Source organism: Suricata suricatta, chromosome 7 (assembly GCF_006229205.1).
Source record: "Suricata suricatta isolate VVHF042 chromosome 7, meerkat_22Aug2017_6uvM2_HiC, whole genome shotgun sequence".
NCBI classification, from domain to species: Eukaryota; Metazoa; Chordata; class Mammalia; order Carnivora; family Herpestidae; genus Suricata; species Suricata suricatta.
This window is the reverse complement of record NC_043706.1, coordinates 115,256,717-115,283,630: the sequence shown is the minus strand read 5'-3', so window position 1 is coordinate 115,283,630 and position 26,914 is coordinate 115,256,717. Positions and strand designations below refer to the sequence as shown.

The 26,914-nt window shown below is 39.9% G+C and overlaps 1 protein-coding gene across 1 annotated transcript in view; it reads right to left on the bottom strand.

Annotated features, from left to right (window-relative positions):
* The window catches only part of EYA4 (EYA transcriptional coactivator and phosphatase 4), a 306,046-nt gene that overhangs the window by 226,967 nt on the left and 52,165 nt on the right, over window positions 1-26,914 (bottom strand). Inside the window, exon 2 of the mRNA XM_029945279.1 lies at window positions 13,564-13,662. Within this exon, the coding sequence (XP_029801139.1) occupies window positions 13,564-13,596 (33 nt within the window). The 5' untranslated portion in view covers window positions 13,597-13,662. The remainder of the gene's footprint in view (window positions 1-13,563; window positions 13,663-26,914) is intronic.

Below are 26,914 nucleotides of genomic sequence, written 5' to 3'. Positions count from 1 at the left end.
CAGCTGCAGTTTTCAGGGAGTAGACTTTAATTCCAACATGTTAAAAAGCTGTAATGCAAAGGTATTCAACTTTGAGTGCCGAGGTTGAAACAAATCAAGACTCTCATTTAGAAACACAAGGCTGTTGTAATGGCCTTAGCTTGATTAGGAACTAGAGCTTCTGAGCCTCCATTTTTGCATCTGTAAGAATAAAGGCTCTGAAGGGTGTAACCTCTACCTATAGAATAAGCCCTCTGGAATGGTAACATGAAAAGACAATAAAGTGGACATGACATTTAATGCAAAAGAAAAGGGAGTGTGCTTTTGAATCTTCCTACACATCCTGGTGTAGAAAAGCCAGCAGAGACTCCAAATCTACCTAAGCCACTTTTTTATTGAAAAATAATTGACATATAATGTTACGTTCATTTCAGGTGTACAACACAGTGATTTGATACTTCTGCACATTATGAAATAGTCACCACAATAAATCTAGCTGTCACCTGTCACCATACAAGGTTGTTATAAGCCCCTTTTTAAATCAGTAGATTGAAAAATAAATACCATCTATTTTATCTTCAGTCTACCCCTTCATATTATTTCTGGTGTGACAGACCTGTGAATTAAAGAAAACTTCAATAGAAAAAAATGGGGGCTTCTGAGTGGCTCAGTTGGTTAAGTGTCTGACTCTTGATTTCACCTTAGGTCAAGATCCTAGGTTCGTGGAAGCAAGCCCCGCATCAGGCTCTGTGCTGAAAGCCTGGAGCCTGCTTGGAACTGACTCTCTCTCCCTCTCTCTCTCTCTTTCTCTCTCTTTTAATCAATCAATCAATATTTGTTAAAAAGAAAGAAATGGACACAGATCAAATTTTGTTCCTCTTATGTATGAAAACTTAACATTTCCAAAATGTTGTTGTTGTAGGCATGAGTCCGCGTGGAGGACTAAAAACTACGGCGCATTTTCTCAGCAGACACACCTCCTGATTAATATTGTGGCCTCAGAAGCCAGACTTCCTGCTTAAAATCCTGCTCCTTCACCTGCTCACTGGGTGACCCCCTTCCCTATAAACCGGCAGAGGATAATAGCTCCCACTTCATCAAGCCATAAGAGTTAACTGAGTTAATATACTTAAAGCTCTTAGAAAGCCCAAGCGAGGACTAAGTAAGCTGTGAGCATCAGGGGTTCACAACCAAGTTATAATCCACTGGCCACGGGCCTCATCTGCAGCACGTTGGGCAAAACAAGGAAAGCTTTGCAAAGTAAGCAGGCAGTGTTTGTCTCCTCCAGTTTGTTGTTTTGGCCAACCTTCCATCCTGCTATCCTGGTTCCTGCCGAGAGAGTGAATGTGAACTTAACATATTTACTCTTAAAGGGGTATTTACATTCTAAAGAAGTCTGGGCAGAGAAATCAATCCTCAACCCAAGAAGACATGAAATGATAGAATTTCACGTACTTGAGATGAGTGCATTTTCAGTCTGACTCTCCTGTCAAATCTGACACAATCGCATTTAAACACACAGGCTCTCCGTTTTGTCCGACATGCCGATATCCAAAGAAAACATGGCAGGCACTTTCTTCCAACGAGGGAAGGCATTTTCATTAACCACAAAAGTGTTTATTTTCTCTTGTCTCTTTTGAATGGTTTCAGTGTAAAAAAAAAAACTTTCAATGCTAACACACAGTCTTAAGTCCTATTCAACGCGACGTACTTTGCTAAAGGAAAACTGAAAATAGCTCTCAATAAGCCATGTATTGAGTTCTAGGAGATCACCTACCATTTTTTTAAGGTAATAGTTATGGCTAATCTTCTTTATACCACTTAAGTATTTAATCCTACCACACTTCTATCCACTTCCTGATCTTGTGTGAACAAATGTACTTCCCTCCTATGTTATTAAAACAATGAATGTCATCAAGGGAGAGCACTTTAGAATATTTAAAACTCAGGCACTTCCCTAGCATTGTCAGAGTCAGAGGGTGCTATTCCTCCCGCATCCCAACCTTATCTTCCTCTTCTGACCTCCCCTGAGCCCCATTATCCCTTCTGCAACAACTTGAGTCCACTGTGGCCTTCTCTCCCGCCACCAACCACACACAAGCCTCCTCTTGTTTGAAAAAGGCGCTCCCTTCAGTTACTGTTCTGTTTCTCTTTAAACACACAAGCTTCCTCTTACTTCCTGTTCTCTGTAGTGAGCCTCTGAGGTGTCTCTTCTTACCGCAACTCAAATGGACTGTATTCCAAAATGCCACCAATGGCCTCCTACTCAACCGAGACCGTCTTTTTCTCAGTCACCATTCTGCAGGACCATCTGAAATGTCAGATAGTGATGATCAATTCCTCCTGACAGTCGTCTTGGTCCTTAGCTCTGGAAACAGTGTTATCCCGATCTTCCTTCTATTTCCCTGGCTCTTCTGATCCATTTTCCTCCTTCCACTTTGTAAACATGGCATTCTCCTAGGTTTATCCTCATGCTTTTGCCCTTTATCCAGATATCATTTCCCCCTTACAAGAGCACCCCAAGGAAAACACTGGTCTGCTCTACATGGCCAGCCTGAGCATCTCTTCCACGGCACAAGAGAGCTTCACCAGTTGCTGTTTTGACATGTTCTCTATAGTTCTAAATTCAAACACATCTCTCTCTTCCCTCAAGTCACTGACACCTGCTCCTGAACCATCTTACTAGTATCTCCTAAACTTGAAATTCCAGTATAGTCTTTACTTTTTCTTTCTCCACATCCACCCCTCACCCTTCTTCCTATTATCTCTGTTTGGCTGGTCACCAAGCTCAGCAAAGCTTTTTCCTCAAGTTCTTTTCCTTGATTCTTTCCTTGATTTCTTTCCAGTGGTGGTACACCATGACTTTACACCAGGAGTTGACCAAATATGGTCCAAAGCCTGCCACATGTTTATGTCAATAAAGCTTTATTAGAACACAGCCATGATCATTCATGTATGCATCGTTTGTGGCTACCCCCAAGCTCCACCAGCAGAGGTAAGTAGTTGTACAGAGACTAGATGGCGAGAAAACCCAAAATTATCTCCTGTCCTGCATTTTACAAAAGAAGCTTGTCCCCTACCCCATTTAGGCCCTTTTCAGCTCATACACAAACTGCTTCCATATCCCCCAAGTCATCTTCCATGCCCAGTTTCACACCTTCACGAATCTTCCCACCATCTGCTTAATTTTCCTAAAACATCATTTAAAAATATTACTCTATTGCTCAAAAATTATGTAACTTTCCATTACGTCCAAGATAAAAGCCGCAAAAGACATGGCAGTGTTTTACACATCTCTATACATCATGTAGTAACAAGCATCATGCTGGACACCAAGCAACATGTAAATCTCTAAGCTTGGACCTCAAAGATCGTTTCTCAGTCTGCTCTCAGGATTTTGCAGCTAGATGTCCCACCGCTCTATACCTCCATCCCCACAAAATTTCTGATTCAGAAATTCTAATTCGCCCACTGTTTTTGGACAGACCTTGGTATCTTATATTTTGTTCTTCTGAGTCTTCATTCCTGCAACTTGCTGGGCCAGGAAAGGTCTTCTTGTGTCCATACAATTTTATTGTCTTTCAAGACCCAGTTAACTCTGATTCCTCTCTTCACCTTTCTTAAATAGACTTGCCCTGCTGATAGCATAGCGCTTATACTCCACTGTTAACTTGGCAAACTTGGCAATGTTATTTTGCTCCCTTGCCTAAATTCTGTATGAGCATGTGTTTCTCCTTTTGTCCCAGTCCCCTCTAATTTAGTATAGCATGTTTCCGGAAATGTTCAGATAAACTTCCTCCAATACTTTTCAGGGAATAAATGCATAAGCAAATAACTCACTGAAAGGAGACATAACAAAGATCAGCAATTCTTGCCTCCACTCAGAAGACATTTGTCCACATGTATGGCCATTTTTGATTGTCACTGAAGACAGAAAGTAGGGGAGGGAAGTGGGTGCTACTGACATCTAGTGGGCAGATACCAGAAATGCTTCTACACATCATACAATGCTCAAGGCAGCCCCCCACTGCAAAGAACATCTGACCTGAATTGTCAATAATGCCGGGACTGAGAAACCCCAAGGAAGGTCAATTCATTGCTAATTTGGAATGCCCAAAAATCTCGTATCTACAAACACAGCAACGAGAAGATGATAGATATCTGTTGACTGATTCCTGGATATTTATGGCTTTGTTACTTGGCTAGAAAATGCAAAGAGGTGAATGATGTCTTAGTACCTATTCAGCTGCATGCTGGCTCTTTCTTCCTTGAGACAGGTGAACCCAGTAACCAGTAATGCAGACATGATATGCGATTGTTGGAAAGTTCAGAAGAAAGCACAATGGAAGTAAACTCCCTGGCTGTAACAACAAACAAGTGTGGCATAACTCAGTGTTTATAGGTATTATAGTAGTAGGATCAAGCAACCTTAAGTAAATCGTCATCTCTTTAAGCTCTAAATATGAGTGCCCCAGGACTCAGTCCTTCTAATTTGTCTCCCTCTAGACTTACTCTCTTCATGATCTCAACCAATATGTCTTTAAACATCACTGATACCCTGAAGCCTTTCAAATTTATATTTCAAGACCAGTCTTCACTCCCGACTTCCAAATGGTTACATCTAACCTTCCTAAATAAATGATCTTCCTAACATTTCCACTCATGTGTCTAAGATCAGGTAAAACTTAACATATCTCTACGAACTCAGCTGCTTAGTACTCTCCTAGAAATCTATCCTCTATGCAGTGTCTCAGCAATCCAACATCATTCGATCTTAGGGCTCTACCATCTTTACCTGAAGCCTCCTCTTCATTCTTCATGCTAGCAAAACATACAGACCGAAGAATCACACAGTAGCTTCTCATGGCCTCAACGTGGAAGTGATACACACATCACTTCCCTTTGCATTTCATTCACCAAAACAAGCCATATGGCCCTGTCTAAATGTAAGGAGGCTAGAAAGTATAGTTCCCAATGCACCAGGAATGAAGAGTATGGAACCAGAATGGTGAAAACACAGCAATGTCTCTGCCACCACATTTAAAACTGAACTCCTACTCTCCACCCTCAATCTGTCCCTTCTAAGTCAACCCATCTCAGCAAATGCCAATGCCATCCTTCCCACTGCTCAGAACAAACACCTCATAGTCATCTCTGACTCCTTTCTCTCACAACCCCCATCCAACCCATCAGCACGCCCTCTGTCTCCACCTTCAAGACATATGCTGAATCCATTTCACACCACCTCCCCACTGCCGCCTTATCCATTTCACATCTGGACACTAAGAACAACCCATTTCTACTCTTGCCATCATTCTGTCATTCTCAATACATCAGACAAGGTGATAAGTCATGACATGTTGTTCCCAAGCTCAAAATTTTCCAATTGCTTCACATATCACTTAGTAAAGCTCAAGCTCTTAAAATGACCTAAAACACCCTACATAATCTGTACTCTCCTCCACACCTCTATCTTCCATCATGATTGTCTCTTTATGTCCACCTTGTATTCTCCACCAGTGCCACCGACACTGGCCTCCTGATTCCATCTGGTGAGCATACCAGGAATGCTGACACCTCACAGTTTTCAAAGTTGCTGTTTCCTCTAACCAAACCCACTTTCCCCAGATGCCCTAAGGCTCGCTCCATTACTTCCTCCAAATCTTTGTGGAAATGCTATTTTCTCAGTAATATCCTCCAACTCTCCTCCCAAAACTGCAACCTTCCCTACCCACCTACCTTGCCCCCAGTATTTCCTCTCCTCCACCTGCAATTTATTTGGTTTTCCTCCTTGCACTTACTAGTATCCAACATGCTATATTTGTTTACTGTTCATCTTCCCCAACTAGAATATAAGCTCCATGGGAATCATAATATTTGTCCATTTTGTCCACCATGGGTTTCTTTTTTTAATTTTTTAAAATTATTCATTTTTGACAGACAGAGAGAGATAGAGCAAGACAGAGCACAAGTAGGGGAGGTACAGAGAAAGAGAGGGAGACACAGAATCCAAAGCAGGCTCCAGGCTCCGAGCTGTTAGCATAGAGTGTAACTCGGGGCTTGAACCCATGAACCGTGAGATCATGACCTGAGCTGAAGTCGAACGCTTAGCCAACTGAGCCACCCAGGCACCCCACCCACCATGGGTTTCTAACATCTAAAATCATGTTTCAAATATAGTGTTTCACAAATATTCACTGAATAAATTAGTTGGCACTATCCAAAGCCCATTTTAAAATAACTTTAGAACTTGGTGTAACATCTTACAATCTTATATTAAACTAAACCTTATATTAAACTTATATTGGGGGGATGACAGGAATGGTATTTATCTTTTAATCTTTAGCTTAGCAAAGTTCCTGACAGACAATAAGGAGTCTGTAAATATTTCTTTAATTGAGTTTGCTGAAATATCATTCAATTTTCACACATACTGCTATCTTAGAGTTTGTTCAAAATAGTAAAGAAGTTGTACAGTGGATTAGTAACCATAGTAGAATAACTTCTATTTCTCACCAAGACCCAGGATATCTAAAACGTTTGCTTTTCACTTTAATAAGCTGAGATCAACTGGAGTTTTAATGCATGCTCCAAGACATCAAATGTATCATCTGAAAACCATTTTAATTGATTAAAGCAGGTAAGATAATACATTTAGCAGCAAGGTTTCTGGAAGAAGACTACAGGAGCTCACATTCCATCAGCAGAGTTTTAGCTGTCACAGCCTTGAAGAAGGTCTCTAAGTTCAACTTCAGTGTCTTCTTCTTTAGCCTACGGTCATGACGAAGCCTGCCTTGCGGGGCAGTTTAATGAGATGAGTCACGTCAAGCACTTTCAATGGACGCAAGCTCTTTTCACCAGCCAACATTGGCTGCTCGCTGTGTACCTTACAGCAAAAGCGATATTACATTCATTTTCCCATTTCTCAAAATTATTAAGGCATGAAAGAAATAGATTATATTTCTATCATAAACAGCTATTTTCATTTTAATACATAAGGTAGAATTACTGGACAATCGATATGCCATATGTAAGTTGTAAGTTCAGATAAGAGACTTTTGGTACCTAAAGCTATCATAGATATCATAGCTCTTATCTGCATCTATAGGATCCACACCAAGTGCTCAAAGCTGCTGACAGCTATCCGGCCCAGGATCAGCAGGTGTGAGGGTCCACACCACTCCTCCTCCTTACTAAGTCCATGGCAGACTGTACTATAATGTTTCTCTTCCATTGAGCCAGGAGGTACTTTTAGGTCCCTTCTCAACAGGGACAACTACTAACCAACTGATCACAGGTGACAGAAGAAAAGCCTAATATTTACTCTCCAGTTCATGGCAAGTGATACACAATCACAATCCATATTCTGTTTAATATGGGGTTCTCCCTCTATAGACAAGTGTATTTAAAATTTGTGGAAAGGTTTTTAATTAAATTATAATCTTAGGAGGCTATATAGATAATTCATGGAATCTTCTTATGAATCCTTATCAACTCGTGTAAAGATATAGAAATTCAAAGTTAGAAAATTGTTCAAAATGAAAGAGTAAGCCTTAGTAAGTAATAAAAGTTAAAAATCAAATTTACTGGGGCACCTGGGTGGCTCAGTCTGTTAAGCATCAACTCTTGACTTTTGGCTCAGGTCATTATCTCAAGGACATAAGATTGAGCTCCACGTAAGGGCTCAGCACAGAGCATGGAGCTTGCTTGGGATTCTCTCTCTTTATCTCTCTCTCTCTCTCTTTCTCTGCCACTCCCCTGCTCATTCCCCCTCTCTCTCACTTTCTCTCTCTCTCTCTCAATAAATAAATAAACTTTTAAAAAAATCAAATTTTCTGTATCTACTTTTTAGGTACTCTATTACATAACGCAAAGTAAAGACATAATTGGCAATTGGAAGTTACAATACATTTGAAAGTGATTCAACTTTAAGCAAACCCACTGAACTCTGAAATATATTGTCCAGTTGGATGATGCAAAACAATACATGTTATGAACATGATTCTTTTAACTAATTTAAAGGCCAAGTTCTTCCTAATGGGTTTGTAGCCTCAAAAATATTTTGATTTTGGTTAGATCAGAATAAAATACATGGTATGCAAGCTGCTCAAATTGATTTAGAGTACCTAAGAAAACAGCAATAAAATGATAGGATTCCAGGAGTTTGAGAATGGCATGTTATCAAAAATGAAAAAATGATTTAAACTGAAAGTAATCCAAATAATTATTTTATAGCATGCTGCTAAAACATTGACAGAAATTGGTGATTCAGGAGCTCTACATCTAAGGGGTAATTTGGATGACCTATTCAATTCCATATGACAACTAGAAACCTGTCCAAAAGACTCTAAAAACAGCACAGGTTTTTAAGATGGGCTAGTGGCTGTATTCAAAAATGATCCAGAGAACCTCTACAAACTAAGAGCTGACGAATAATCTAAAGTCATTTGGTATTCTAAGAAAGAAAAACTGGGACAGAAGAAAATTCATTTATCAAACTAACTCTAGAATTTTAATTCACATTATTAGAAGGTTTGATGCAAAATAAATTATTAGTAGCTACAAATATATATAAACTTCTGAAAATATTGCTGTAACATATACATAATATGGTCCCAAAGGAGGTGAATTTAGACTTCACTAACCAATATATGTCATCAATAATATACATTAAGTGATTCACTAACAATGTTGACATATGTAGGAATAGTGAGGCCCTTAGTGTCTAATATTAGGGAATGCTATCCTAGAGTAAACCATAACTTCTTATTCTCCCTCAATTTACTTAGAAGCTACTAATGTTTTACTGCATAATAGACAGTACTTAAAATTCACAAGCAGTATTTTTGTTTCCAAAACTGCTACCTCAATGATAGATATGGCCATACTCCCTCTCACTTTGATATGAATGAATCAAATGAGAAAAAAAAATCTATGGGAATATTCACTACTGAAATAGGACTTCAAAATATTTCAAAATATAAGGCTACTACAGAAACTATAAAAAAAATAAATATAGTTCAGCCTTTATTTGAATACAGGGAATATAATATATTCCACAGTAGGAAAGGAACTTCTGATATAGGTACTGTTACATGTAATCTAGATTCATATTTATTTCTGTTAATAAGAACAACATTTAGTTAAAAACTGTAGTAAGCTATAATTGTATATAAAACTGCTTCTAAGTAATTATGTTCTAACATAGAATTTCAGACAAAAATGAAAACTAAACCTTACTTTAATTGCTGACCTCTTGACATTCCCTAGATCCTCTCAGCCAGACTGCAAAATAAAATCGATATAATGCAAAAAAAAAATTCTTTTAGAGCCAAAAACTCTGTTTTGATTACATATTGTTAAAAGAGTATTGTATGTTACGTGCAATTTTTTAAAAATGTAAGTGAAACATAAATTCATGAGTCAGTAATCCATTCTGAGGAATTTTGGATTTCAAAATTCACCAGGCTATTTAATAACATACCTTAGTGAGTAACAGTAGATAGAAGCTTTTGAAGAAAACATTCATTAAATGTCAGCAAGAATTGTGCTAAGAAGTGAGGATACAAGATGAACAAGACTCACTATTACTCTTAAGTAGTTTATAATCCAGCAGAAAGGTAAATAAACAGATAAGATTTCAGGTCTGTGGGGTAAGTCCTGGGATAGAGGGAAAGGCCACGGGCAGCACATTGCAGAGGCCCCTGGCCCGGTGTGGCTGGTGGCCTGGGGAAGAAAGACAATCTGAGAGGCTTGCTCAGAGGGCGAGAAACCCACAGTGAGCCTTCCAGATTTACAAGGTACCTGGTTGGGGAAGAGGCTACAGAAACCTCAGAGAGCCTGCAAGATTCAGGGAACTGAAAGAAGCCAGAAACAGTACCAGAGAGACACAGGTTCAGTAATTGAGCCTGTGTGCTTTACTGCACACTTGAACCTGTCCCCGGAGGGCAAGGAAGGGTCTGTGAAGAATATTATGTGGAACAGCAATATGACCAACTATGGGTTCTAGAAAAACCACTGTAGAGGCAACTTCAAACAAAGATAGTGGAGAGATAAAATAAAGATCCAAAATAAGACCTAGAGCAGAGAAAACAGCTTTAAGGGGGATTAAAAATTAAGAATAGACAGGAGTTTGGGGGTTCCAGAGTGGCTCAGTCGGGTAAACACCCAACTTTGGCTCAGGTCACGACCTCGAGGTTCATGAGGTCGAACTCCGCATCAGGCTCTGTGCTGTCAGCTCAGAGCCTGGAGTCTGCTTTGGATTGTGTGTGTGTCTCTCTCTCTGCCCTTCGCCGCTCATGCTCTGTCTGTTGTCTGTCTCTTTCAAATATAAATAAACTATAAACCGTTTTTAAAAAGAATAGACAGGAGTTTGAATGGGGATGAAGGAAAAAGGATGACTACCTGCTTTTTTACTTAATCTACTCTGTAGCGGAGAGTGCCATCCACGGAGGAGATGGAAAGTACTGGAATAGAGGCGAAAGGGAGAAAACTGGGAGAATTTGTAAACTGTGAACTTCCAAGCAGGGAGGTCTGCCAGAGGGTAACTGGGTATGCAACCATCCCATACTCTTTAAAGCCCCCCTGAAGATGTCAGGTCATTGTAGAACAGCTAACGTTAACCAAGTTTCTACTCTAAAAGGGGCATGTGCTAAGCCTTTCATATGACTTCTTTTTATTATCCTCCCCACTCCACAGATGAGGAAGACTTTCAGTCATCTTCTAATGGTTACAAAGTATTTAAGTGTCAGGGATTTCTGGTTCCAAGCTCAAGTCCCTATCCACTATACTCTGATATATCATGCAAAATCCACTACAGATTTTAAGACCAGATAAACGTGGGTTCAATTCTAATCTCTGCTACTTAACAGTTGTGTGACCCTGATATTCTCCAAGCCTTAGTTTCCTTATCTGTAAAATGATGACCAGAACAATTACATGGTAAGAAGACAGTGAGGACCGGAGAGAGCATACAGAAAATGCTAGGTTCAGTCTATATGTCCTAGTACCCACTTGTTAGATCTATGTCAAAAGAAAGAAGTCTTCCGTGATCCAAGAAAATTCCCTTTCATCTTATTATGAACTTTCTTTTAATTGTACCTTATTTTATCTCTATCTTAATAAATGGGAAGTATTATTTTTCAAAATATTTAAAGCGTTAGTATACTCTGTAAAATTTAATGTCACTTAAAAATTTCACTCAAATAGAAATCATTTTAATGCAAACGAGTTATATCAGGATCTTTCTTTTTTGCCATTTTTATAGTGATGAACGTCAAAATAAGAAAACCTCAAAGCCATATGGCATGTTGATGTTCCAGAAAGAGCTTTGGACTTGGAGTCAGAAGACCTGTGTGAAGTCCCAACTCTTGACGTTTACTAGCCATGATGTTACGGGCAAGTCATTTCACAGTCCCAAGAGATCCTTTGCAGTTGTGCAGGATGCATGGATTGGCCTATATGGTCTTCTAAGTCTAAGGACCCTGAAGGAAAAGGGCTCTAGGATGTTTACTAAATCAAAGCCATTAAAAGTCATTAACATCCAACACAAACGTCAAGCTTCCTCTGTTTTAAACCAGAAGTGCTCACTCTTTGATGGCCTATCAAACCACTCCACAGACGAGGAGCTGATCTGATGATCAGTGACTTTGACCAGACTTACGATAACCCTCAGGTGGCGAGTTCAGTGTGAGACTCGGGGATGGGGAACTGGGGCATGGGAGGAGTAGAGAGCATCCTTTCCTTCCCTCAAAGTCTCCTCCATTCTCACCACAAATTCAGCATCTGAGTTCGAACTGAGAGACCAGAAGGTCACACTACACTCCTGGTCTGCAAACCTGGCTGCACATGAGTGACACCAGAACTTAAAAAAAAAACAACAACTGCATTTTAAGGCTGAGCTCCACATCCCTGAAACAACACTGGGGCATACTATGTATGATTTACAAATGCCGGGTTTCACTTTGCAAAAGGTGGCACAAAGCATCTCGTTTAACTCTAATGTTAAACATAAAAACATATTCCTTTATCCTCCACAACACCAAAGAAAACAAATCCATTCTCGAGGATACACGCACAACTAGATTGACTCCCGAGTCTGCAGGCACTGCACCTGCATTCACTCTGAAAGTTCCATGTCCCGAGCGACCCCAGGGTCTCTAGAAAACAGGGACAGTTGGTCAGTTCCACACACACACACACACACACACACACACACCTATACATACACACATGCACACATACGTTTAACTTCAGCATGTGAGAATAAAGTACAGATCACCAGTGACCCTCTCGGGAAGCAGCACCACTAAAATGACATCATATTCACTGAGGTATGCACATGGTGTCACTCACAGCCCTCGGACGCCACTGGGGTCCATAAACATCCAATGGAGTGGTGACCCCATCATGCTGTCATCCAGTTGGTTAGAGTCCACACTGCGATAACCAGCATTAAAAACAAATAACTACTTTCATGCCCCTGCCTCCTAATTGCTATTCGTCTAGCCAGGCAATTCCTGAAGAATAGGATCTCTACCATTTGACAGACATTTTTATCCTTCTCTGGTTTTGTATTTTTTGTTACATTTTTCCGGTAATGATGCCATGTACTATTAAATAACAGGATAATATATAATGAAATTAGACAATGGTCTCATCTGTTTGCAAATTAAAGCCTTTGTTATCTTTCAACTGAAATACTTTAAAACACAAATGAACTTGAAATGGCACGTTACACCAGAACATATATCTTTCTGCATTTCAAAACCGAGATCATAGTCACATTTTCTAGAACCACATTCTTACACACGAACACTGTCTTCTGTTGCCTCGTAGAAATGTTAGACTCTCAGATCAAGTCACGATCATACAAGCCACCAACATATAGCATTGATCTGCAGAACGCACACTTGGCAGATACGTGTGCCCTGACTTGTGCCACAGCCAGCTGGCAGCTGGCAGGGGTGGGGGAGTGTCAGGGAAGACCTCCCCCAGACTTCGGTTCCAAACACTAAGGTGCCAGTGTCATGGAGACACTAGTACTAAGGAGTCAGGAGCAAAGGCCACATCAACCCCTTGAGAAATCAGAATCTTGGAATGACTGCCACCGATCTTGTGCATTCTGCAAAGAACTTAGCAAAATAAAGAAGCCATGAAAGCACATGAGGGCTCAGGCTGCCATCTTTGAAATAGGCAATAGGTATGCTGGTAATACTGTGTCCTGTTATGCTTCTGATATTCAATAATAAATGCACTATGTAAGCATGTTTGGAATAAAACCTACCGAAGGAGGTATGTAAAATTACAGATTGTCAAAAACACAGCGTGATTTAAATGCCCTAGTTTTTCTCCCACCGGCTTTACAAGCAGACAGTCAAGGGAGACCTCAAAATGTGACATCATTAAGCAGGAACAGCATACATTTCCAAAAGTCTGTTTTGTGGTCTTGGAAGAGAATTCAAAATTCAACTAAAATATACATATTTAACAATACTCTTGCTTTTTACAATACGTTCTCTTTAGTAGGATTTTGAGTAGTCTTACAACATTTTTCAGCAAACTTGTGACTGAATTAAGACTTACTGATTGCTCATTTAAGTCCTGGGAGTCTTCCATGTGGTTTCCTCACGTCTCCTGCCACGCCCAAATAGAAGTAGGGTCCTTCAGTTAAAACTGGATGATCTGAAACAAAAAGATGGAAACGAAGGGGGAAAATGGAAAAGTTACCTTTCTTATTTACTTGTGACATTACCAAAACACACTATCATTTATGTGATAATCCATAGAAGCACGATTTTCAAAGAACAAACTCATGATGGATTATCTCCATACCTTATAGACTTAATGGATCCTGTAAATCACATCATGGCAAAACTAGAATATGTAAACAGCTACTCAGGAATACTGTAGACGAACAAAAACACCTGAGGATAACTTTGGAGACATGGCCTGTCATAAAGACTTAGTGTACTATTTTGCTGAGAGAGAGATGTCATCAAGAAACTGGTAGATTACAAATTAAGAGTCTGCATTAATCATTCCCTTTCTAAGGCACGTGAATTGAGGAAGTACAGTGTATATCTTAATAATACGACAGCCTGCTTTACAAGAAAGTGTGTCTGGATCACCAGATGATCTTTATTCAGTTTTAAAGAACAAATGTTATAAAATACGTGCCCAGTTTTTATTTATTTTGAGAGAAAGAGAGAGAGCACAAGCAGGGCAGAAGAAGAAGGAAAAAAGAATCTTAAGCAGGCTCCACACCGAGCACAGCATGCTCAATTTTAAAAAGAGAATGAGGGGTGCCTGGGTGGCTCAGTCGGTTAAATGTCTGGCTTCGGCTCAGGTCATGATCTCATGGTTTGTGGGTTCGAGCCCCGCATCAGGCTCTGTGCTGACAGCTCAGAGCCTGGAGCCTGCTTCTGATTCTGTGTCTCCCTCTCTCTCTGACCCTCCCCTGCTCGCGCTGTCTCTTTCTCTCAAAAAAAAAAAAAAAAAAAGAGAGAGAGAGAGAGAGAGAGAGAGAGAGAGAATAAAAACAACACTATTACATAAAGAAGCTGTTATAAAGATATCTGGAAGGACAATCCATCAATAAACTGTACTGAGACAATCAGTTAGTTATTCAAGAAAGAGTTCATCTTTACTCCATACTATCTATTTAAAAATCTCCAGGCAAACCTAAAGTGTTAAACAATCTCTAAGAAAAATAGGCATGATGTCTTTTAATTCTCAGATGGAGAAGGATTTTGTAACAGAAACAGTGGAATATAAAAAAAAATGGCAAACGACCTCTTGAATCTGCTCACACATACACCACCCTCCCCCAAAAAATCAAAATTGAAAAGATACATGAAAATATAAAAAGAAATATCTGCACATATATCACACACAATAGGTTAATGTCCTTAACATAGAAAAAGCTCTTACAATCCAAACAGAAATGCACATACGCCTCTAAAGAAAAAATGGTCACTCACCACAAAACAATGCTCAAACACACTAATAAATAAAATGCAATTTTAAATAGCAATGAGACATTTGTAGCCCGTTGAATCCTAATTTTAAAAATAAAAAGAAGGGCACCTGGGTGGCTCAGTCAGTTGAGCATCTGGCTTCAGCTCAAGTCACGATCTCATGGTTCATGGGTTCGAGCCCCTCATCGGGCTCTGTGACGACAGCTAGCTCAGAGCCTGGAGCCTGCTTCAGATTTTGTGTCTCCCTCTCTCTCTGACCCTCCCCTGCCCATCTGTCTCTCTCTCTTTTAAAAAATAAATAAAACATTAAGAAAAATTATAATAAAAAATAAATAAAAAGAATATGAGGTTAAAATCCAGTTTATGTGGGGGTGGGGTGCCTGGGTGACACAGTCAGTTACACGTCCAACTCCCGATTTGGGGTCAGGTCATGATCTCACGGATGGTGAGATGGAGCCTTTCATATCTCACTCTCTCTCTCACTCTCCTTCTTTCTCTCTGGCAAAAATAAATAAATTTTTGAAAATGTTTATATAAATAAAGGTTTTTCTCCTAGGCATAAATTAGATATAAATTACTAAACTCACACTTCACGGAATGTTTAGTGATGTCAAATTCTCTGAAGATACAATTTAAGTGGAAGGTAAGTATTCCAACAAGTATTCTTCGGAAATGGTGTTTTCCCCATTCAGTTTATTAAAATTCAACATTTGCAGATGTCCTGCTCAGTTTTACATTTATCCATTCATACTTTCCCTACTACAATCAGGTAGACGTGGCTTTATTAATTTTTTAAAGTTTATTTATTTATTTTGAGAAGGAGAATGAGGTGAGGGGTGGCGGGAGGGGCAGAGGGAGAGAGAGACTCCCAAGTAGGCTCCACACCATCAGCACAGAGCCCCACTCAGGGCTCGATCCCATGAACCACGAGATCATGACCTGAGCTGAAACCAAGAGTCAGATGGTTAACCAACTGAGCCATGCAAGTGCCCCTAGACATGGTTTTAATTTCTTTCTCGCATTGTAGTATTTTCTACAATAAACCTGTTACTTTCCTTATTAGAATACATGACATTAAGTTACAGAGGAAATTTAAAGTGTAAATTGTAAATTGTTTTATGCATATACAGATACAGATTAATGGTTTTTTTCAATCCTAAGAGTTTAAAGTCATCACACGATAATGTAACTTATAGGTAACTGACAGTCTCCACAAGGCATTGATTACATACACTCCAAAACCAGAGAAGTGTCACTTTAAACAACGCAATTTTAAAGCATATAGGAAGTGGGAAGACCAAGGGTAAATAATAAGCACATTGAAAGGTGTTACAGCAAGCATTTGAATTCAAGAAGGTAAGCAGGCAGCAGGGAGTTCAAAGTTTACAGGTGTTATTTCTCATGTTGGGAGGAGGCACGGGAAATGACGACTGGAAAACCCCGTACCTCACACCTCCTCCATCTTTCTTCTCCCACGCCCCTCATCTTTACAACTGGTTCCTCCCATCTAATCTAGATTTTTCCTCCTCATCTTGCTTCTTACTGGCCTCTTGCTTGCTCCTCCTATCCTTAAAGACCTCCGTCCCAATCCTTGCCCTGTCACTCTACCCACCGCCACCCATCACCAAGACCACTCAACTCAGGCTCCCCTTAGATACAGGCGTGCCAAAGTGCAAGCCACTAGTCCAACTGTGGCCCACCTTGCTAAGACAGACACCTGCCTGCCTCACGAGCCCTTCCTCCATCCTCCCAGATGGACATGTGCCAGATCATCTCTTTAGAGGACTTTTCTCCTCACTCCTTGGATAACGCACTAGCCAAGTACTCCTAAGGGGTGTTTAAAAAAAAGAAAAAAAAATAAGTACCACAAACTGGGTGGCTCTGACTGATAGGAATTTCTTTTCTCATAGTTCTGACAGCAAGAAGTCCTAAACTGAGGCGCTGGCATATTGAAGGATCATTTCTTGTCTCTTCCTAGTTTCCGCTGTTGCTGACAATTCCTAGGGTCCCTTCGGCTTGTAGATGCATGGTTCCAATTGCCACTCCCATGGTCAACCATATTCTCCCTTCCCATCTCTTCACCTGGCCTTCCTCTGCACGTGTGCCCTCAAGTCCACATTTCCCTATTCCTATACGTACACCAGTGACTGGATTAGAAGGTACCTTAATCCAGTAAAACCTCACCCTAACTTGATTCCCTCTGCTTACTTGTAAGGTCACATTCACAGGTAAGGGGGTTAGAACTGGAATGTATCTCTTAGGAGATCCAATTCAACCCACAGCACACGTATAGTTACAACACTAATATGATTTTAAAGATATAATCAAGATTCAAATGCCATATTTCTAGAAAGGACACCTAACAATGAAAGATGTTGATCATCAGGAAAAAAAGTACTCATTTTCTAGAAAGACCACCATCTCAGGACACTGGTAATAACTCAAGTGAAATTCAAAATTAAGATTTCAGAAATGATGTTGGAACATAACAGATTTAAGCAAAAACTAGCCCTTTTTTTTTTTTTTTTTTTTTTTTTTTGGTTAACCACCCACTGAGAATCGATTTAACATTCCAGTTGGGAAGCTATTTGCATTAATGTCCCATGTTACAACATAATACTTTGCTTTATGTTTCCTTAAAATTGAGATTGTTACTTAGTTTAACTTCTTTATGGTAACATGAATTTTTTTTTTTGCCAAACACACTAAGGTACTAAAATATTATGAGCCCACTGATTTTATATTATTGAACCAAGTAAAACTACCTAGGCTAATTGTGGACACAGTATTATTTTACATCATGATTTAGCAATGGTTGTTATGCTAAATCTTTTAACATTTTGTTTTCACAAATATGTAAGAAAAAGACAAGAACACTCTTCAGCTCAAGTAAGAGAAGTATTACCTCATAATAAGGATATAAAATTAAAGAATAACAATAACTTCTTGCTGTTTTATGAGGCAATAATCTGGGTCCCGGCCCTATTTCAAGGCCATTCCCCCAGAAAAGGTGAATGTAAAGCAGAAATAATAGCAACCCCACCCATTCCATGTAAGACTATTTATCCTGCACTCAGTTTCTCAAAACACAGAAAATGAAAGATATCCTTTGCTTTAACTCTGCTCTAGAAGTAGGCTATAACCTCTTGTCTCTTGGAAAATTAGAATTAAAAAAACCCCACCAATTCTCCTAATTTAGATATTCATATGTCAAGTGTTTTAAATAGTTTATTTTCAAACTGGTTTCCATATGACACCCAGTGCTTCTCCCCACAAGTGCCCCCCACCATGATCATCACCCCCTCCCTCTTCCCTCTCCCCCTTCAGTCCATGGTTCATTTTCAGTATTTAATAGTCTTTCATGATTTGTGTCCTTCACTCTCCCCAGCTCTCCTTCCCCCTTCCCCTCCCTATGGTCCTCCATTAGGTTTCTCCTGTTAGACCTATGAGTGCCAACATATGGTATCTGTCCTTCTCTGCCTGCATATGTCAAGTTTTAGAACAATTCTCAGAAACAGAACATAGTCCTGAGGGCTGGTCCCAGTGGTGGTGACAGCAAAGAGAAGATGTCGAGAGACTTCTGAGAAGTTTGTAGAGTTTGTGGGATGAAGCCCCCACCTTCTAGATTGATCTCACCAGTCAAACCTTCAGTGAAAACTAGGTTGTCCAGGCATGTTGTACTCTGGCTGAACAATGTGAACGTGAATGGGGTGGCCCCTCAGTGCCAGGGCCGGCACGGGATGAGGACAGAGCTGCACGTGAGAACACTACCCCTCTGGAATATGCACACGCAAGGCACGGCCCACTACCGGCCATTAAAGCCAGACACCTGAGCTTTGTCACCAACTCCCTGCTGACTCCTCTCTGGTTCCCTGAGTTACCAAGTACTATCAGCACCTCCTAGAGTTCACTGAAATCGCTCCATATTTCTCTCCTAGATGCTGCTACAGTAGTTCAAGTCATCATTGGCTCTTGGCCTCACAAGCCTTAAGAGACTCTTAAGAGTCACCCATTCAACAGAGGTGCTCCCTGGACTTTTTCTTTACACTTTAGAGATCTAGGGGCCCCTGCGTGGCTCGATAGGTTGAGATTCCAACTCTTGGTTTCGGCTCAGTTCATCATCTCACAGTCTGTGGGTGTGAGCCCTCCATGGGGCTCTACACAGACATCACAGAGCCTGCTTTAATGCTCTCTCGCCCTGTCTCTCCCCTCCCCCACTTGCTCTATTTCTCAAAAATAAATAAATGTAAAAAAATGCTTTTTAAAAAGTAGGGATCTAAATGGATTCTTTCTTTTTTTATTTATCTATTTCTTTGGGGGGGGGGAGGGGTAGAGAAGGAGGGAGAATCCCCAATGTGGGGCTCAAGCCCATGAACCCATGAGATCATGACCTGAATTGAAACCAAGAGTTGGACGCTTAACCAACTGAGCCAACCAGGTGCCCCCTAAATGGATTGCCTTAAAATGGGAAGTCAGAGCTGTACCCTATCTTTAAGATAAACCAGAAATTCTTTAATTAATCCTATTTGAGGCTGTGGCAGGCAGTACCCAGCAGAATCCATAGAGGATAACCACTTGTCAGTTGCCTTTGTTCCCCAGGGCCATGACCTGTCCCAAGTGGGGGGGAGGTGCTAGGGGAGAGCCCCACTCTCCTTCTCCCCCAGCCTGCAATCCGTCGTGCTCACCATTTCCTTACCCCAGCACTACCAACACCCCCATCACAGTACCCTGCAGCCAATGACTAGGAACTGCATCAGGAGTCTCCTGTGAGGGCGTGTGCACGGTGCAGGCTCTACCCCAGTGCATAGAAATCAGAAATGGGGGGAAGACTACAACCCCCACCAATGCTCCGAATGTCTAATATATCCTTAGGGAAAGATGGAAGACAACAGGCTGCCCAAACTTAGGGGGCACCTGGTTGACTCAGTTGGTTAAGCTGTGCAGACCCCAAATGCAGAGGGAGGTGCATGGATAGTCCTACCCATAACCACGGACAAGGCCGCTTTTAAACTCAGGTGGGGGCTTTGAGGAATCTCTGTACACGTGCAGAACTTCCTGGGCCAGGGGAGGGTATCCTTCCATTACATTCTATCATTCAGAATGGCTACGCTATTGTTTTTGACTTTCAGATTTTCAAAGGGTAAGTATATTTACAGAAACAGGTATAAAATTACACTTTGCTTAAATGGGGGTGCGATATAAATACATAATATGCATCTACTTTGCTGATCCCTATTTAACATCCTGCATGTCAAATAGGGATCTGACACTGTGACCTGTCAGATTCCACAGTTCTTTCCCACTCACACCAAATTTCTAACACATATCACGACCTCTTCCTGTTGCTTAGGGTGTGGGTCTGGCAGAGTATCAGGCTATTTGTCCTGCTGCGGAAAAGTTTCTAGGATATAAAACCTGGGAATTCTTAACAGACATGTGGACAAACCTGGTCGGCTAGGGAGAGATAGAAGGGAAGTGACCCAGAAAGAGTAGCGAAAGACAGGATGGCAAGAAAGTCCTGGCAGAATTTACAGACCTGGATCTTATTACTCTTAAAGTCTCAACTGTTTCTATGCCCTTCCTGCTGTGTGGCTGCTCAATTCTCCCTTGGATTCCGTGAACGATCTTCATAATCTTCAATCACATTCCCTCCTCTATTAAGCATATTGCCCAATATAAAAGTGCAACTGTCTAGGAAGCTAACAATGTATATTACCATTACGTTGCTGAGATATTATAGCTGGAATCGACTGTTAAGAAGGGCATTGTTTTCACATCCCGTATACCAAGTTATCTACCCTGGCCTGCAAATGTCACGAATAGGTCTGTGACGCTGGGACAAACACTGACTGCTTTCAACAGCCCAGGTAGCGTGCCAGAGAGAGAAGCTGACAGCACAAAGGACACCTAGCTCCAATTCTACAGGCAACTGGTCAGAGGTGGACGTGGGCATTCTTTGACCATGCATGTGACTCTCTTCCGTACTGGTACAAAAGGAAAACAGCAAAGGTGTCCAAGAAACAGATCCGGGTGAACAGTAAAGAGCACTCTGCCTAGCTTCCATCTCCTTAAATGAAGCCAAACTAGATGCCAAGCTATTTTGAACTGTTTACAGACTGTGGACTTTGCAAAAACAGTCCATTAAACACAAAGTGTTTAATAACGATGGGGTTAGTTTCTTGTGCTAAGATGATAACCAGTTCAATGTCATGATAATCACTTGGGTCATTAGTGATAGGGTAATTTTTTTTTGGCAATAATCTTCCTGGAATTATAAATTATGGACACTTGATTTTTGATCTGCTTTGTTTGTGCTTGTTAATTGCAGATGGTTGGCTGGTTATCCTAGATAACATGGTCCTGGTTATAACTGGACAGTCCTAGAGAAACTTCTGGAAGAACTCTGAGCTCGAGCCATTTCTGTTACCCCTACAGACCCTCAGGCAGATGCTGCAAGTTCATGTGCTGCTTCTGCTGTTCCTCCCAAGCCAACTTCACAATGACGCTGCTGGGCATTCTGTGCACCCTGTAATAGTTCGGCAAACTCTGGCTGTCCTGTAGCCTGGCAGGAAAAGTATTTGAGCCCCTTCTTATAAATAGTCTGTTTCCTCTGCCATAAACCTCTCTTCCACACCTTGGAAACTTTATCGATGAAGAATATATTGACCCTATGTATTACTTAACACACATCTGATGACTTTATGCGGCTCCTGAGGAAAATTTGTTGCGCCTTGAAAGAATTTAAGAATACATCTCCTAAATTTAGTATTCACCTCTCGAAACCCTAGAGGTATAAATGATAGTTTTGCTACAGGGAATATAAATTTAGTGATTCCAAGTAAAGACTTCCGGAATAAAACAGTTCTCTACAGGAGTCCTTACATTACCACTGGATAATGGTATGGCTTTGGGATAGTTAATTAATGCCTCTACTATTCTCGTCATACATAAAATAGGGACAATAACAATACCTGTAGTGTATTTTGTTGGGATTAAATGAAATCATGTCTTTAAAAAAAGCAAGCCATTTGATTACTCAAGAGGGGAAGAAAATCTCTGCTTTTTTATTTTGCTCTATATAATGAATTAAAACACTGTAATACTTTTACTATACCGTGAAGTATTATCTATGCAGTTTTCTGTGTAAATGTAATGAGCTTTAGCTCTTCTCTCCTAAGACTATTATATCAGTGATCTCCAGAAACTGCAATAATTATCTATGTTTAGATAGCAGCCAAAAGTCTCCAGCCTTTGACCAACTCTCTGAACTTACGTAAGTTTGCAAAAATGGACAATATCTTAATCACATTATTGCCATAACCATTTACCCCTTTTTAATTTGCCACGCCACACAGCATCAAAGTTGTGACTGGTTTCTTCAGCGTGGAGAGACTGACGCTGTCAGAAGCAGAATTATAGATGCGTGTGTGAAAGAGAAAAGAAAACATTTTCATAGAAGAGGCTTTGAACTAGTAATAGCCGGAATAAGGAGCTAAGTATCGGTGAATAAATACAAGTGGTTATTACTATATTTTGATGCAGTTATAATGCAAATGTCATAAAATGGCAGCAACACACCTACGTTGGATTTTTGAAAAACAAGATAAACAATCACCAGGATTAAGGGGCCACTTAAAGTTGTTGCATTGATCTGGGGGAGAAGTCAAGGGAACATGAACGGATGTGGCAGCTGACAGACACACGGAAAAAGGTAGATATGCATGAGGATAATAAAGACAAATTGATAGGACATTGAAAATATGCGAATATAACTCCTAAGGCAAATAGGACTTTCCAGTGTCCCACCATGATTCTTGAAAAATGTGCCATATGGAAAGGTTGACAGAAAAAGATATTCTTTGCGGGTTATCATTTTTATTATTATCGTCATTCATGGAGATGGGCAGAAAACAAAAGCAAGAGGCAGTGTATAAAAAGAAAGTCTGAAAAATCTGTCCCTTTTATTGAAAGAGGGCTAGAAAACTCAGCCCACCCTCTGACTCAGCAAGGAAGCCTGTCATATGATGAAGCCTTTGGGAGGAAAGTAAAAGAAAATAATTACTTGAGATAAATCAAAACCTCAGTCTTGCTCAAATGTAAATTCTAAATTGTTACTGCATCTCTGGTATGGAAACCTCAAACCGAAGAACTAAAATCAAGACTGATCCAAAGGCTTGAAATCCCTAGACTCCAGGGGAAGTAAATGCAAAATTAGTTCACAGGGTAGAAAAGATTCTGAGAGAGAAATTCATCAAAAAATGATAAGCTACATAAGGAAACAAAACACTGCAAAGACAGAAAGCAGATGCAACAATAGGGAAATTCGGATCCAAAATCTGAGATTATAGGACAATCCAAAAAATGTAAGTATGCTTAAAACAAAAACAATAACACAAACACAAATATTTTTCTCTCAAGTTTTCCATATCACCAATTTCTTAGGAATCAAGATGTGACAACTGAGGGTCATCTTTTTCATTTGGGGGGTCGAGGGGTGTACAGAATCTAATACCCAACAAAGTAAATTTAAAATATAATGATAAACCCGACTTTCCTAAAACCAGGTCACTTGTTTGATTATGTCCTCAGTGAATATTAGTTAGGGGTTTATTAATTAAATGTGATGCTAATGGGCCTTCCTAAAATTTGGGACACTTATTTGTTTTTTTAATCCAGAGTTTTAATTGAGGCTAGATCTAGGAAGGCTTGAATATCTCTTTCCCTCTCAATAAATTCCCCTTTAGGATCCACTGACTTTATAACGGCATTCAAAGTACAGTCACATTGGGGCACCTCGGTGGCTTAGTCGGTTGACCATCCAACTTTGGCTCAGGTCATGAGTTCACGGTTCAAAGTTTGAGCCCTGCATCTGGAGGGCTTGCTACTGTCAGTGCGGAGCCCACCTTGGATCCTCTGTCCATTCACACTCTCTCACAATACAAAAAAAAAAGTCAAAGTAGAGTCATACTAACAAAACCTGTCAGTATAGCTTCTAAAAGTCCAAAACTTTTTAAGGGCTAAAGATACAAGATTTCAGAAAACAGTATCTCAAATAAATTTGGTGTTGTTGTTCAATTCCATATTGTGCTTCCATGTATGCTTTGCCTTCAAGAGAAACTTGGACAGAAACAGAAAGAGAATATGAATGGAATCCATGGAGTCGTATTTCCTCGTCTTAGGATCTAGAGGAATATAGAAATAAATGAGCTTTATTTCAGGGTGACCATACAAGTCTGCAGATACAACATTTCAAGCATCTTAGCGCCAGTGAATAGAACCACTTCCTTCTTCCTCTCTTCATTTTCAATTCTTTATATATTAGTTTTGAAATCTGCCTTTCAGAATTTCCACTCTTGTCTGCTCACCAGAATCACAAAGCATAAGCTGAATCCTGCTTTAATATGTATGGCAGATTTTTAGATATTAGAGGAGTGCTATCATTCACATCACCCCTAAATCTGTTTTCTTCAAGTACCTCTAGTTCATAAGATCACGTCTTTAATTAAAAAAAAAAAAAGTTTTGTTTCCCAACAAGGATTATGGGAGAATTCACTTAGCCACAACTGCTAGGAATGCATAATTGCCTAGCAAATGCATGAAATGGAAGACAGACATCAACTAGGTCACAGTACATCATTATTTTTAAGCCATTCAATTATAAATGGGCATTAAATTATTACAGATCAGCATTAATATATACCAAATATCACATTAATATCAGACAAAAATGAAAAGGAAACCCAATTAGCTAAATTGGAAGTTAATGGAAATCAACTGTCAAAGCAGTTAAGAATGAAAGACCATAAGATTCTGTTCATTTGCTTGTTTGTTAAAGAATGAATTATTCTTCAGGAAAATTATAGAAAAGACTAATGTTTAGGCTCCTGGAAGGCTTGGTTTGCCTAGGACTTGGACGTGCCTGGGCTTTTTTGTAGAATCTATGGGTTAGGCTCCCAGGGCTCCAAGTGTTCTTGGGCCTGAAGAGTCTCTTGGGAAAGAACTCTTCCAAGGAAAGAGCTGGTGAGCCATGAAGCTGGAAATGAGTCTCAGTCCTAAGTCTCAGAGCAGCAAGCAAAGAATAAGAAAACAAACAAACTGAAAACAGTGTCCACTAAATTCTGTAGAAAAAGGTGAGGGCAGATGGCACCCCTATATTATTTGGATTCCTCTGTTATAGGGCACTGTGCCAGGGGAGGGTGGGAAGGGGTGGGAAGGGACGGTGGGGGAGTGAAGCTGGATACTTTCCTCATTTGAAGTTACTTGTGGCACCAGCTGTTTAATCAAGGAGAAGTGAGGTCTGACCCAGAGAAGTACTATTTCCTTTAAGTATGACTCTTACGGCTTGGAGAAAAAAAAAAAAAAAGAAAAGAGTGAGGAAAGCTTGGGCAAATACTAGTTAAACTAGGAAGAAAAAGAGCACAACAAATAAGAATTCACAGTATGAGATTTGAAACTCGGGAACATGGGAGAAGCAGAGTAATCTCCCTTCTCTTGATCAAACCAGATGTTAAGAAGAGATTGTAGAGATGTGGGCACTGGCCTTTTCCATACACTTGATGAGTAATGTGGTTTCTTCCGGCCACAGCTCTGCGCCCAGACCTAACTAGGGCTTCGGCCAGGTTCTTGTTCAAGTCCCTGAAAAATATATATTAGCTCCTAAAAAAGCTTCAGGTGATCCTCGAAGATACTACTGTGGCCCACACCTGAACAATCCAACTTACTGTTTAATGCCTTAATTTCTCTTTCATGGTCATTTAAAAAAAATGGAACAAGTTTCTTTAAAGAAAATATCTAAGATATATAAATTCAATTATTCACACTCCCTACATCAAGACTGCATATTGCAAAAACATGGATTCCTATATAATGTCTAAATTAACGAGTGAATGAATAAACCAGCAAATGAACAAATAATAAGGAAACACTCCTCAGGCACATGTCAGAAAATAGATAACCTTAATTTCATGAGGTTGCAGGTTGAATCAGGCAAACAGAATTGCAGATTTCCATGTCTACCATGACTCAATGTATGGCTTTGGGAAAATCTTGTAATTTTTCCATACTTCAGTTTCTCACCCTATAAAAGGAATATATTGCTTGAAATTTAAGTCCCTCACTGCAGTGAAGGTTTTGATTCAACATTTATAAAACGCTTTTTTGCTTCCCTGATTAATAGGCAAAATACTGTGGTAGTTCCATAATACGCTTTCCAAAAAGTATAAAGGTAACTAGTCAAATCTAATGTAAAATGATACTTGAGAAATAAATACCAGTCATATTTATTACTTCTCCATTCCATTTGCTAAGTAATAAAAATGACTTCTAACAGAAAAAGTATCAAATTAATATTCAAGCCAGTTGACGTGTTATCATCATAGGCTTACCTACGTTGGGGGGGGATGGGGAGTTGTTTTGTTTTTCCAGGCTGCCCCACATGTTTATAGGGTACAGTCAGGAATGTTTGGTTTTGAAGGCCTCTAGCGTATTTGCTGGTCTCTGGCATTCTAATGCACTCTACTCTTATAACCATAAAAGTACTCTTGAGTGCTTCTGGAAATATATAACAAATCCTTAATCAATTTAAGAGTGTTTTAACTGCATACATGAAATTTCTTGGGAGGAAAATGTTCGCTATTCTACACACATATAGTACTTAAGTTAGCAAGAGAGTTCCTTCTCAAAGGCACAAAGCAGTTTCCCCATAGTAATATAATTTTCAGTTTTATGTGCATAAGTCCTATTGAATCCCTTAGAATAACAGGAAATTCTGCAGGAAAAAAACCCACAAAAATTGATAGCCATATTTATCCAATGCTAGAGGAGTAAGTTAGCTATTTTGAGTTGGATTACTCTTTTAAGGTAATAGATAACTCTTAAAGGTTAACCAGAAATTGTAAGAACTGAATATTCTGGAAAGAGAATTTTCTACAGAGGAGATCTGAACAATAAAGTCAATT